General features: G+C 39.2%; 1 protein-coding gene across 9 annotated transcripts in view; it reads right to left on the bottom strand.

Moving 5' to 3' along the window:
* The window catches only part of piezo2b (piezo-type mechanosensitive ion channel component 2b), a 67,564-nt gene that overhangs the window by 47,375 nt on the left and 5,912 nt on the right, over positions 1–14,277 (bottom strand). For 8 of the 9 annotated variants that reach the window (XM_026313541.1, XM_026313544.1, XM_026313538.1 and 5 more), the window contains 4 exons: positions 13,367–13,462; positions 8,715–8,840; positions 3,500–3,542; positions 981–1,143 (listed from right to left, as the gene is read on the bottom strand). In XM_026313541.1, the coding sequence (XP_026169326.1) occupies positions 981–1,143; positions 3,500–3,542; positions 8,715–8,840; positions 13,367–13,462 (428 nt within the window). Of the gene's footprint in view, positions 1–980; positions 1,144–3,499; positions 3,543–4,799; positions 4,849–8,714; positions 8,841–13,366; positions 13,463–14,277 lie in introns of those variants that run through there. The other variant, XM_026313543.1, reaches the window with a different exon arrangement.

Below are 14,277 nucleotides of genomic sequence, written 5' to 3' on the forward strand. Positions count from 1 at the left end.
CCCTCTTCTCCAACAGTCTCAATAAAAAGGAAATATAATAACAAGTGGGACAGTTACTGTGATTTAAAGAGGAACACATAAGGCACTAAATAAAGAAAGTAGCAGGTGGCAGAAATCGTGTTCTGAATCAAACAACAATTTCAGCTCACTGACAGAAGTAAAAGCCTGAACACAGCGCAGGCTCTATAGCTAAATCTCTGGTGTTTCTCAGTAATGGGGAGCAATGAGATCCGTGCCAGCATGAGCAGCACAGTCCAAGTGAAAGTGAATGTGGATTTAATTAACACCGAGTCATAAAGAAAAAGGAGGGCTTGCCAGAGGATGGGGTTTGTATTCCAAGTCATCAACACTTCGCTCTGCTGGCTGCTTTATTTACCATTTTAGAGCTGAAAAATGTAGCACTATAATAACTAAATCTGATCAATTATGTTGACCCTAACAAGGTAGTACTTTTTGTTGGCATACATCAAATGTCAGAAGGCGCAATTAAATGTTACATATTACCGATGTGTCTGAAGCGCTGCCTGGAAATGTTGACAAACCTCTAGTCTGAAAAAGAGCCTGCTCTCTCTTAGCCCAAAAATCTAAACTCAGTTTGTGTGAAAATGTTTACATCGAGGTTTGTGGCCAGCTGGGGTGTTTGGAGAAAGTCTCGCTGACCTTCAGATATTTCCTCTAAAACTCTCACCAAGGTATTTTTATTCTTCACTTTAGGTTTATGGAAATAAAAGTCTGCAGCAGTATAAACATGACGTTTCTACAATGTCTCATTCTTGAGTTAAGAAGATGCCAATGTGACAATAATAATATGGCATCCTTGGCCAATGCTCATGGCATGCAACAAAATCCTCTTGAGAAACCACTCAATTAATCACTTGCTCTCAATTTTGTTTAAAAAAGATGCACATACAGACAGACAGATAAAATAAAAGTCAGACACTGTTTAGAGAACGCTGCATGTCACCACAAATGAAACTCACTTGTTCCTCTGCTTCAAAGTCGTCGTTGTACTGGGCCATGTCCTCAGGCGGCCTCTTCTGGACCAGACTGCGACACAGCAGCCAGATGGCCAAGCCGGCCATGAACATGCCGATGTCAGGGATGAACACTCGAATACCGTTCCCCACATCTGCACCAATCACACTGGGGAGAAACAGAAAACAGAAGATACACACTGACAGAAGGCTGATGATCGTTTCCTGAAAGTACAGATGAATCCCACTATCTCCCAAAACTGTCATTTGGAGCAATGTCTCAAGCCAAGGTCATAAACAAATTATGGAAAATGGGACAGGACATGACAAACTTAATGACAAACTCCTAATTGGAAACAGTTTTTCTGAGAAATCCAGGGACATGCGGTTGCTCCTTTAGTTTGCTGGGATATGGCTCACAAATCACTGTCCTGTGTTTGAATCTGGCCTTGGCTATTTGTCACGCTGCCCCTCTCAATCTTTCATCTGCCTGTGTCTGTTTTAAAAACTAAAAAAATGGTTCAACAATGTTGCATGTAAGTTGTGTCTGAGCATTATATCCCATTCAGACTGAACCTACACTCAAACTCATGAGGACAAATAACACTGCAGCAGTTATATTGCTCTGAAAACTACCTATTCAAATGGATGCAAATAAACATGCATATGAATGTTCCACTTACACAGTATTACATCTAAAATAAATGTTATTTCATTTTATTTCTGGTCTACACACATTGTGTGTTTTCCATTTGTCCAATCAAATATGACATCCATAGAAGTGTTGTAGTTATATCTCTGTGGGCAAACACTTGTTATTTGATTAGTCTGCTTGGTTTGTTCAAACAGGAAGCTAAACAGTAGCTGTGACTGCTATAGTTACTTCAAATAATACAGCGTGATGTTTTCTTGTTGCCTAAGGACACGTTTTATGAGGTGTCATGATTGCCTACACCGTAAAGCAAATAAAAACTGTCTTTGAAATAGCTAAGAGGTTAAAAAAACCTTTAAAACTCCCTGTTATCATCCCAACCTATTTCTATACTGGTTTTACAGCATTCATGTTGCATCCTGTGTCTAGGCAGCAAAATGTTTTCCTTATATCTCATGCTGAGCTCCAACTGTAATTAAACTGTTTAAAATGAACAAAACACACTGGTGACTCTGTGCTGTGGTGCAGGCTGCAGAGAAAAAGCTGACCAAATGTTAAAACAACTTTTCTTTCAAACAAAGCAACCTCACCATGGCCTTAAATGGATAAAAAAACTCTTAAAAGTTTAAAACACCGCTAATCAACATGGTGGAAAACGTGCACTCTGATGATGAGTTGGGCACTGGCTGCTGTTGGCGGGTTGAATCTAATGAAGAACGTCTGTTTCCACGTGCTTTACTGCTGTGAAGCTTTGTGCATCTTCACGTGGATGAAAGAGGTGGAAACTGGCTGAGCTCATTTAAAATGACAAATAAAACAGACCAGAAAATATGTCCCACACTAAAGAAATATTAGTGATAACTAGAGGATTTGAAAAGGTCGAGTCCGAGGGAACGATCTCTCTCAAACATCACACATCAGCTGTGATTTCTCTGTAACTTCTGTTACATCTGACCTGAGCTATTTCCCTCATGCATCTGCTTGTGCAGCAAATGCAGCAGTAAATATTGTATATACTGTATATGATCCTAAACACAAACAGGTAAATGTAGGCGAGATAAAATGTTTATGGCTCTACTTCCGCCACTTAACAGTATACTATCCGCTGAGGGCTGTTGAGTACTGGAAAAATGACGTGGCTGAGTTTGGACATTCCCGTACTTAGGAAACCACATCTAATACGATCACCGGGGTGTGAGAAGACAGACAGCGCAGCAGAAGCTTTGAAAAATACGCCTGTCAGCTGACTGTCAGATGTAACTGGGTTTAGTGTTCAGAAAGAATCCACACAGGGACACGTTACCTTGTCAGGTAACAAGCCAGTGTGGCTAAATGCAAAAAGTGGTGTTTAATGTTATTGAGGGGTTGCTATATTTAGGACACTTTGTACAGACAATGGAACAACCCACCTGTTAAAAGGCCAGAACATCAGAACCACATGTATGTTCTCTGTCAGGTGAAATCACATTATTTTCTCGTGAAGGCTTTTTTGTGTGTTAATTATAAATGAAAAGACACTGGGTGTGAAAAGTAACAAAACTCTCATATTTTGTTGTGTATGCTGTGTATATTATATTGCTAACGCCCTTCCATCATCCAGCTGCCACTGAACTGAGTCACCTCCTCAAAAAAAAAAAAACATCCTAATTGCAAAACTGGGACACAGAGTCAAACTTAGGTAAACAAGTTATCAGGATAAATGTGATTTAGATTTTCGAAGAGGTTTTTATTCTTAATCTCCTCAAGCTTACCCTGAAAGTCATAAAACAACTCATATACTGTAAATATATTACAGTGTCACTATTAGTTAGAAATGAAACTTTGCTTACTGAATGCTTTTATGGTGAAAGTGTTACATTTATTATTATCTTACCTCTCAAAGCCAATTTGTCTTATGGATTTCTCCCACGTGGAACCTGGACAAAGACAAAGTTGTTGTAAACAGATATTTGGGAAAACACATGAATTATTTCATTGCCAGATGAAGGGAAATATTAAATCTTTCTGTGCTCAGTGTTTGGAAAACCTACATGTAAAAACAAGAAGATAACTAATTTATGTGAGCTTGGTTTCCACAGGCTGATTGTAATGTTCCCCAGTGTCACCCCAGCACTCAGCAAAGAGATTTCCAGGTATTCAACTCGCTCACAGACAAAATGACAAAGGTTAATTGGCTTTTGTTCTACTTCTGGAGAAAACACGACATAGCTTTGTGACTTGAGGATCTTGACTCAATGACATATTGATATATCCGGTCTTTTGTCTGTGTGTTATGCATCTAATTAGGCACTGAGCTGCTGCGCTGCTGAATTTCTGTTTATGGAGCACAGTGAGTACAGTCAAGATGTGATTCAGTTCAGATGAGGATAAATCAACAGACAGCAAAGCAATTATTTAGACTGACTTTATCTGCTCGATCACCTCCGTGCAAACTGCAGCTACTTTCATAAAAAATATTTTTTTAATAATGTAGTAAGTGAGCTTTTTTTTTTTTATTAAATGTTGGTGTCACTTTGGATTGAAAAGCTTCATTTTCAAAAAGTAAGGAAATTAAATACTGTGTAAATTTGATAAAACTATGAAAAGTTTAAATGTAATCTTAAAGGTGTTCTTCTAAATATCACACACACCAAATATCCAGTAAAGAAATGAGTCACACAATCATCCATTTTGTCAGAAACGGGAAACAAGTGGAAAAAACACAACATGAAGTCAGCACAAATTCTGTTATTGTATTTATTACTCATCGTCGACAAACTGTATGAAGGTCAGTGGGTATTTGCAATCCCCACCAGAGCTGTGACTGACCAAACTGTATCACACCCTGTAAGTGCAAAGCATTAAATGTAATGCAGTGCAATGTAATATATTATCTGTAGAAATGTGATACATCAAAATCATAAAGCGTCCACAAATGGACCTCCACCACAACACCGCATATTAAAAAAACTCTCCTTAACCCTGTTGGATGAACAAGAAGATGAAAGCTCTGTGATTGATGCTCATATAATCTGACTTGGGTCCTTTGGTGTAACAAGATGTTTTTTTGTGGTGCCAAACCCAATTAAGATAATTAACATAACTTTTACCTGTTTTTAGGAAGTTCCTGTTGGGTTATAAGGTTGGGTCTTACTAGTCCTCTCCTCCAACATAACAGGGCAAATAAATACTACCTGCTCACACAAGAAACAGCTTAATGCAGCTTTACTTTGGAGGATGAGTCTTAAACACAAAGAGCAAAGAACATTGATACATATTAGTTAATTACCTCATGTCTGATTTAAAGCTTCAAACAGAAACACTTCAGTTTAATTGATCAGCCCAGTGGCTACAGGCAAAACAGAATCTGTGTGATTCACACATCCAACACCACACTCCACCTGGCCCAAACTGAGCCCACAGGTGTAAGAGGAAGCTCATCCTGAGTCTGATATCACACACAAGGAATGTCAGAGGTAACGTGAGGCCAATCTGATCTATAGGCTCCAATATGGCAGGATTATGTTGTAATGCAGACTAATCTCAGCATGGAGGCTTTTGGAAGAAAGTGTGAGACTTTCTCCCTGTTGCGGTGAGGCCGTTTTCCACCCCAGCTGAGCACCAAAAATACTTGTCCTCAGAATTTGTGAACACCATAAAACACGCTTTGTACTTGCTGGGCTGTTAACCTCCCAGCACAGCATTTCTTTGCACTCTCTCTTCTATCTCAAGGGCCTAATGCCAGTTGCCTTTTTTTGCAGAGACTGGTAATATGCAGCGTCAACATTTCAGCACGTCATAACTATTATCAGACAATCTAAGGGCTGAGGGAGAATTCAGTAAGTGTTTCACATTTGGCGAATGACAGACAGACTATGTGAGGGCAGTAAAAGTCGACACCGCCATGGTTCTTAATGAAGACTCTCCCCTGAGGAGCCGGGCTCAAAACAGCCATTCAACAGGCTGTTTAGCCCTGATGAGCTGGTGAAATATCCACTGCCATCAGATATGAGTTAAATCAGACTGACAGGTCATTTCTTCTGGTTTGTTTTAACCTACGTTAAACGTAGGCCAGATGGGTGGGGGAGGTGCCACAAAGGACAATGCCTCTCAGAAAGTTCAGACAATCACAGGAAAGTATCTGAAAGTCAGTGTGGTGTATTTTCTTCTGTCACTATCAGTTTAGTTGACATTATCTGAAATGCAGCGAGCCCCACCCATCTGGTGCTCTTTGACGGATAATACAAACGCTTACAAGTGTTTGTAAATGCAGTTTCCAGCCTGTCGAGTCACGGAGGAATGACAGATGACTCCAAAGGAAGCCGGTGACCAGTCACTGACCTGCTCTAACAGCTGGAAGTGTTAGCTTTTTTGGAAAGGTTTTCACATTCATTTTAAACTCAGTTTACTGTTCTAATGGTGTATTTGGCTAAGGTAAATAAGGAGGGGGCGAGAACTGCCTCACCGCAAAAGCAGGACTCCTTGTTTATGAATGGCTGCCAAAAGGAAAAGGGTGTCAAGGGGCTAAACACCAGATATAGAAATCTGAGATAAGGTATTTTCTCAGAATATAGGCGGCAGATGAAGGGGGATGCAGAATAATGTGTGCTATCCTGTTCCCTATTTAGCTCAAATTTTAAAATATGAACTTGACTTAAGGAAGTAGAAACCCCAACAGTATAAATAAAAACAACATAAATCATTACAGTGTGGCAAAATCACAAGCTTGTGTTCAAGTTGTGTTAATGTAAGAACTGGGCTGTAGGAAAGTTGTTACTACACAACACAACACACACTTTTTAGTGTCTCTTCAGCTCCGTATGAAGTCCATTATGAGTGTGGGATACATTTCTCCACCCTGCGCCTCATTAATTGTCAAATGACAGTCAGGGGCTGCCAGGTGTTCGCTATAAAGCATTTCTTCTCATGCAGGAGCTAAATGTTGCAGATAATGGCTCAGTATGTTATTCCTGTGCCAGTGGTGCTTGAAGATATAAAGAGAGGAGCAAAAAAAAAACTTACAGATAACCATAGTCCTTGCCGACCATAGCGCCAGGACCAGTGTGTATTCAAGTGCTATGAGTGATGTAGACACAAACTCCATATTTACACTTTTAAATCAGCTTCAAACTGTCTCGGTCCATCTGAAAACATTTTCTTTACAATATGCATGTGGCCTCAACACTGTCACAATGAGGAGTGTCCATGATATACACTACAGTACTTCACAGTGAGTTTACAGATGTCCCATTGTGCAGCTCTACAGCTGCGAGTGATGATGTGTTGACGGTAAAGAAGGAACATCAGTGAGGAACATTCATGTTTTTTAATAGTTACTTTAAAACAATGGAGTTCTGTGGCACAAGGGAATAAACTATATCAGGATTTGGCTACACAGACTGTTAATAAACTTTAGGCATTGTTGGTTTTAGTCTTTTCATGATTTATTAACAGGAACAATATTAAATATCCTAGAACTTATCCCTTAAATAAAGATGCTTATTATATACATGTGTTCTTGTCTATCATGGTTTTTAATACTTCAGGACCATTCTGATAATAAGTGGTTCACATTTGAATGTGTCTTATTCATTGCAGTCTTCTGTCATTTCTGAACTACCCATAAAAATCAATTAACTAACTATTCAAAGTACAAATCCTGCTGTAAAAGGTCAAAAACATTATGACAGACACATGGAGACTACATTCTGTAGGTAGATGTGGTGGATGGATAGAATTTTTACATTTATCACACCAGGGTTTCATCTGCCAAAAACAGCAGCCCTTGAGAACTTGATTTCCTTGAGTGAATATTTAGTCTATTCGCTCTGAACGCCTCTGTGTGTTTGGGCCTCAGGCGATAAGCTTCGTTCTGCCTTCTGAGCAAAGTTGGCTGTACTTTGACGGTAGAGAGCGAGGTACTTCCATTACAAAGAACAGGTCATTAGCACATAAAGTCAGGGTCGGTCCCGTCTAGGCACAAATTTGACAGTTTGATACTGAGTTTACTGCAACATGTAGTGTTTGCTTCGCTGGCTGCAAGACTCTTCTCTTCTACATCATCCGTTTGGCACAAGGAAGTTAATCACATTGAGGAATGTGCAACATTCATAAATCTTCCTAATGTGAAAAATATGAAATAAGAATAAGGACTTTTCTAGAGATTGTGAATGACTATTAAAGAGCTTACTCTACTTGACTTCACCCCTGCACATGGAGCATGTTTTTACTTACTTTCTGGATGGAAACTTCCCCTCAGGCTGTAAAAAAGCTACACCTTTTCTGATGATATACAACCCAGTGACGCTGCATCAATAGCTCATGGCAGGGGTTAAGCACAGAAAAGCCTGTGTGATGAATGGGACACATATGTTCCCTGTCATGAACATGGCTCAACAAGAACAAATCTGCCATTTTGCTCAGTGACTGGATTGTTCTGGAAAAACACCCTTTGAGATAGGCAGATAGAATAAACAGTGTCAGGGGGGAAAAACTTCTACAGTAATATATAAATATATAAAAAGCCACAAATATTCATACTGAAGATGTCAAAAGTTTGAAATGACAGTGTTTTGAAACAAACTAGGAGCAGCTAAATGTGATAAACATTATGTTTTTGTTACCTTCAGACAAGCAACAGCAGGCTGTTTCCTCTTCTCCAGCCTTCGGGCTAAACTAAGCTCATCGGCTTTTTAGCTTCACCTTCCTACTGAAGGGACAGATATAACTGTGACATAAATCTTATCTAGCCTAACTCTCGGCATGAAGGTGAAGCGTATTTTAAAAAATGTCAAACTATTGCTTTAACAAAGTGATTAAGAGTGTAAATGTGAACATAACGCAGATAGAGTCCTTCGAAATGGATCTGGCAGAAAGAGTGGTAACTGTCATGTTGGGTAACAATTAAAACCATCTTAAAAAGGTCTTGATAGTGGTTTTGTTGGTCTGACAACATTCAATACACACTTTTAATTTGCTTCTTTGTGTTTGGAAGATTTTACAAAAGCAAAAAAAAAAAAAAAAAAAAAACAAACCGAGAGAATTATTCAGTAGAATTATTCAGAAATCTCAAATGTCAACATTTATTTCTAAAGGTGCAGTGTACTCACAGTTGAAGTCGGGGGCGATGGAGTTCCTGGCCAGGAGGCTGTTGACGGTAATCTGATAGATGATGTGTAGCAGCAGGAAGGACATACTGGTGAAACAGAGGGACTGCAGCAGACGCCCTGTGTGGCCTGGAGGTGAAGATCAACTAGAGTGAGTTCACCACTACCACTCAGTTTAAGGATTTCCACATGTTACTGCTACACTACAACACAGAATAGGTCTCTTTGCTGGTTTGTTTTTTCAGCCAGTGAACAAGCAACTGAAAACCTGCTCCTTGTTTTGCTGAAAGGTGCCTGGTATTTCTGCAATCTCACAAAAAAAAATCAAGGAACACACTCAAATATGAACAGCTGTTAGCAAAAATCAGACAACAATGATTCATGATCAGGTGATCAACTGGGGAACTGTTTTGAATGAACTGGTAATGAAGGTGAAGGTGAATAGGGGAGCACCCAAAGGGGATTTTTGGTGGATCAAGAGACATGTCCTGGTTAAGAACTCCACATAGAGTGAAGCTCATTTTTGCTGAAAGTTAAATAAACATTTGGGTGGACTACAGGGGCTCTAATTCTCTCTTAAGTCTCTAATTCATCATCAAACAGGAAAAAACAGGCTTTATACTTGATTTGATACTTTAGTTTCTGGCTCGAGTAGATGTTTAAGCTGCCCAAGATTGAAAGTGCAACATGTAGATGTTGACTGATCCAGTGTTTGGGTAAAAAACGAAAACAGCTGTCATTCGGCATTACTGACCCTGGGAGGGATGGATAAGAGCAGTCTGAGGAGCTGCCACAGCTGTTCAACACATGGCCATTTTATAGTGCACCTACAGGTATTTGGGATAATTTCAGGAGTTGCTATGATGAAAGTTCTCTACAGTAGGATTTTACTGACCTCCTGTTATTATGAAAATGAAAATGTTCATCCTTGTGGAATGATAAGCTTGATAAGATCCAGCTTCTTTGACAGTGGAAATAAAAGGAATTTCTTCTGCTGTGCTACCAACCCTGAAAAATTCAATTGTTCTACATATCTGCACTGTTCGCTCCAGTGGTTCTTCACGGGGGAACATCCCCAGCTCATTAAATTTACAGCATCTTTGCAGGGGACATATAATAGTTTTACTACAGTATGGCACAATATCCTGTCTGAGGTGCAGTGCTACTGCTGAGCCTCAGGCCACTAAGAGCCGACCTTATCAAAATGTGTGCAACAACACACCACAGCAGGCTTATTAAATGTTGAAGTGAAAACTATTTGTGCTAATTTCCCATTGTAATTCCCTGGGCTTTCACAAAGAGGGGGAAGAATGCTTGTAAATATGAGGTATGCAAACTGTTAGTGAGCATCTGCGTCCAAATTGATCCAAAGCCTGTGGACGGTGCGACTGCTTCATCTCTTCTTTTTTACCTATTTGTTATGAAAACATTTTGGTTTTCTTGGTTGGCCGTCATTTTAAATGATCATTCTCCTTCACATACTCAGAATACTGTCCCAAGGCTGATCTTTAATGGAAACAGAGGGCATTCTTCAAGTTTAACAGTTATCAATCAGAAAAGCATGTCCATGTGACAAGATTCAGACTTGGTTTAGGCACATAGTACTTTGAGTACTAGTGTAGTTTTGCTTTTTCAGGAAGCCCATGACTTCAAAGAGGAAAAGGTGTCTCAGGCCATTTCAAAAGTTATGATAAAAATGAATTTTAAAAAAAGCCAAACTAGGCGATGCGTTAAAGCCAGACACCCTCTGTTAGAAGTCTACTAGCTAAAATATAAACCTGATAAATCATCCATAACATCAAATATTTATACAAATTCATGCAACAGCACTAAAAGACTCCCCTAAGGGAAATTGTCATGTCAGTGCCCATTCAATACAGCATATAGCACCTACTGCAAAAGCTCTTCAAATGCCTGCTACCCATATGAGAGAAACAGTTTAGATTTTGTTCACCTCCACTGAGAATTGAATGCCTTCAAGGGGAGTGGAGCCAAATACTACAATTACGACATTAGAGAGTAAATCACAAACAACAACAAGTCGCATGAGATACTGTTTGTGTCGAGTTAGAACTGGAGTCTTGTGTACTGGTGTAGCCCTTGAAAATACCACACTGCTAAGGCTTTTTAAAGCAAATTTCACCTAATGAATTATTCATAACTAACATTTGGTTCAAATTAACATTATGGTTTTTAACTGCCACATGTCCTGTAAGACTGAACAGACAAAATGAAACAGACCATCAAAACAAAGCACTGGATTTAGCCCAATCCTCGTCCTAAATCCTAAGATCATTTAAACAGGACAGTGTCTTTTTTCTCACCCAAGATGTATTTTTAATTTTGCCCTGTCAGTGTTTATTCTCACTGTCTACACTAGGTTTGCATATTTCACTTAGGCCGCAGACGGGAATGAATAAATCCTTTGTAACTCTATAATTAATTCGGACAATGCCACAATTCAGTAACAGTAGTAGTAACTTGAAAGTACATTTCATATTAAATGTGTACAGACTTTAATTAAATAGCCCATTGAAAATGCACAGTACAAAATTATTTTGGCCTTTACAACCACCCCCGACCACAACCACCTGTTATTTAAATTTCTACACAGCTATATTGAGCCCAAAGTAAATAGTTTAGTTTCCAGTTCTTTCATGACAAAGACCCTGCTCCCTGCATCTTCCTCGTACTGTCTGCTGCTGTCAGCCTGCAGTCCTCCTCCCTGATGACAGACAGGGGAAGCAGACAGAAGGGATTCATGTCCTGGCAGGTGTTAAACATGAAGAATATTTCATGCTATCTCACGCCCACGGCAATTTAATTCACTGCTTTTGTGCATCTGCTTCTTTACACACTGCAGTAAGTGCAATCATGTCTGGATAAAGGTTACATGTAAAAACTATCACATCAACTACAGTTGATGAATGGGGCCTCCTGGATAATAAAAAACTCTTTAATGCTTCACTAAGATTGACTTATTTATATCTGTTTAAGAAGAGAGAATAATAAGGTTAACATACAAAGCACTTAAGAGTTAGTTAGTTCTGCTGTGAGCTGGTGCCGCGTCTCATACATTGATTATCAGCATTTACTCAAACCTGCTTCACCTGTCACCTGACTGACTTTTCACACGTGTGACCTTTTCTGCCAGGAAACACTGGGAGCTTCAGTGCACAAACAGTGCTTACATTAGCATCATGGTCGGCAAAATGTGGATGATAACACTTTCATGTTGAACTCTAAATGCAAACTTTAGTGAAATCCTATGTAACACAATAAATTATGGTTATCACAAGGCAGAACAAGAAACAAGCATCATAAATCCATCAGCTACCGATTATTCTTCAGGGTCGTTCCATTACAGGAGACAAGTGTCATGTTTTTGTTGTAATGTAAGGAAGCCAGTTTAACGATTCATATGAAAAACAACTTGACACTATATTATTTACATTAATGGGGGGAGATAAGCAAACATTTCTCTAAATTAGGTTCTTCCTTGAAAAAGTAGTTCCTTCAAATCTTTGCTTTATATTGAATTAATAATAAATCATAGACATCAAAGATAAACAATACAATACACACCCACCCAAACAGCACAAACACCTGGCTGGATTAAAGCAAAAGTGTTCCTGCTATTTGAATGAGGATTTTCTTTTTTAAGTGGTTTATATCATTAAATGTTTGAGAATACATAATTGTGAAAATAATCATTCATTGCATTCTTATTTGTAATGCAGGAAAAGGCCTGATGCACTGATTCAGTATAATCTACAGTAATTTGGGCAAAACCACATAATCTCACTGGGGGACAGGATATTTTTGCTGGCCCGCCTTTATATTTTATATTAAGACAGATATATTTTCATATAAATGTAAATCTGACTGAACTGTTGAGATCAGCCATCAGATCTGTGAATATTGAGCTTTACTAGAAGACTTTTCTCTTTAACTATTGATGAGAGAGTAAGTGGTCCACTTTCTGCTCCCTCTTCACCTCTTCCTCTCTTCCTCCTTTACTTCCTGCTTGTTATTTCAGCTGGAGACGGGCAGAGACGGCTCTTGGACTGGATGTTGCTCCCTCTTCCAATATTGGTTTATGTATTATTAAACACAGCATGTGGTCTCCTACAGAATCCCATATTACAAGAGGTCTGAGAGGTGTGCTGTTTAGTATTTTGCGGTGGGGGGAGCGCGTAAAGGCGTGGCTGCACTTGACGACCGCAATCCCACAGTCAAGAGAACAGTCACCTCAGTCATTTCTCATAAACCTCAGCAGCCTGTTGTGATTTATATTTCTTTACAGTTCCTCCCTTTATTCTTTTGAAATATAATTATCATTTCTCCAATGTTGTTTACCATGAAATGTTAACTTTAGGCTAAACAAAACAGCCATGGGACATTTTTATTATTACAGATGGACTCGTGCCTGCACTAACCAATATCACCTTTCATGGACTGAACTAGGTGCCAAATCCAACCTCATCTCAAGGAAATTCAAGTCCCCTGGAGAAGGGCTGGTTTGTGTTATAGAGAACAATATTACAATTCAAACTAGAGGCTTTTGGGAAACAGTCAAGTTTCTCCAGGCGATGGACAACGCCAAAGCCTCTGAAAGTGTGAAGCTTCAAAGACGGTTACACTGTAGAGCTTACCCTGCATCGTTGTGCTTGTGGGCTCTGCAAAAAGTGGAATAAGCAGGAGATAGATGAGGTAGACGAAGGACAGGGCATTGTACCTGAACAGGCAAGCTGCAGAAACAAAGACACAAACACAGATTCCACCATTTAATGATAATAAACAAAAAAAAGATTTCATCATACTACATACCAGCAAAGCAAAGGGATAGTTATAGCTTAGTGTGTAATACTGCATTACATAACTTTTAAAAGTAAATGAAATGCAGAAGCTGGCAGGGGTCACAAGCTGCTTGATCACTGAGTGCAATTAAACAGATCTGAGCGAAACATGTGGTGAAACTCATTAAAGTGTTCCTGGTGTAGAAAAGCTGCTCATGGCCATAAAAAAGCAGAACATTCCACTAACCAAACTCTGCACTCACAAACCTCATTATCTGTTCATCTGGTCTCAAGTTGAATTCAGTCACAGAGCTGATGTTTCTCTTGACATACAATAATGACAAAATAGTCCAGTGGTGTTAAGAGAGACAATTAACTGACTGGTCTGCCTGTGGTTAAAGCTGCCTCTCTGTGCTGTTTAATTTGAGCTTTGTGTCATAAGTGAAGATTTCATTCTGCAAGAATCTCATACACATCAAGCACTGTGAGCACCACTGAAACTGGATCATTTTTATGGTTCAAATCTGCCAAACAAAATCTCTGAAAGTTTTGCAACACAGCAGCCACGTCATGAAACACATACCCCTGAAGTGCACGCTGTACCTCTGAGTTTGAAAACAGGAAAATAACTCTGAGTTGCCAAAACTTTATATAAAACACAGCCACATGCATGAACAGTTTCAAACTTAATGAATGGTGTCTGAAAAGACCTCAGTGCTTGGTTTTTTGTCTTTGTGATGACACAGCTTGCAGAGTTAAGTTTCCTT

The sequence above is a fragment of the Mastacembelus armatus genome, chromosome 17 (genome assembly GCF_900324485.2).
Source record: "Mastacembelus armatus chromosome 17, fMasArm1.2, whole genome shotgun sequence".
Lineage (NCBI taxonomy): Eukaryota > Metazoa > Chordata > Actinopteri > Synbranchiformes > Mastacembelidae > Mastacembelus > Mastacembelus armatus.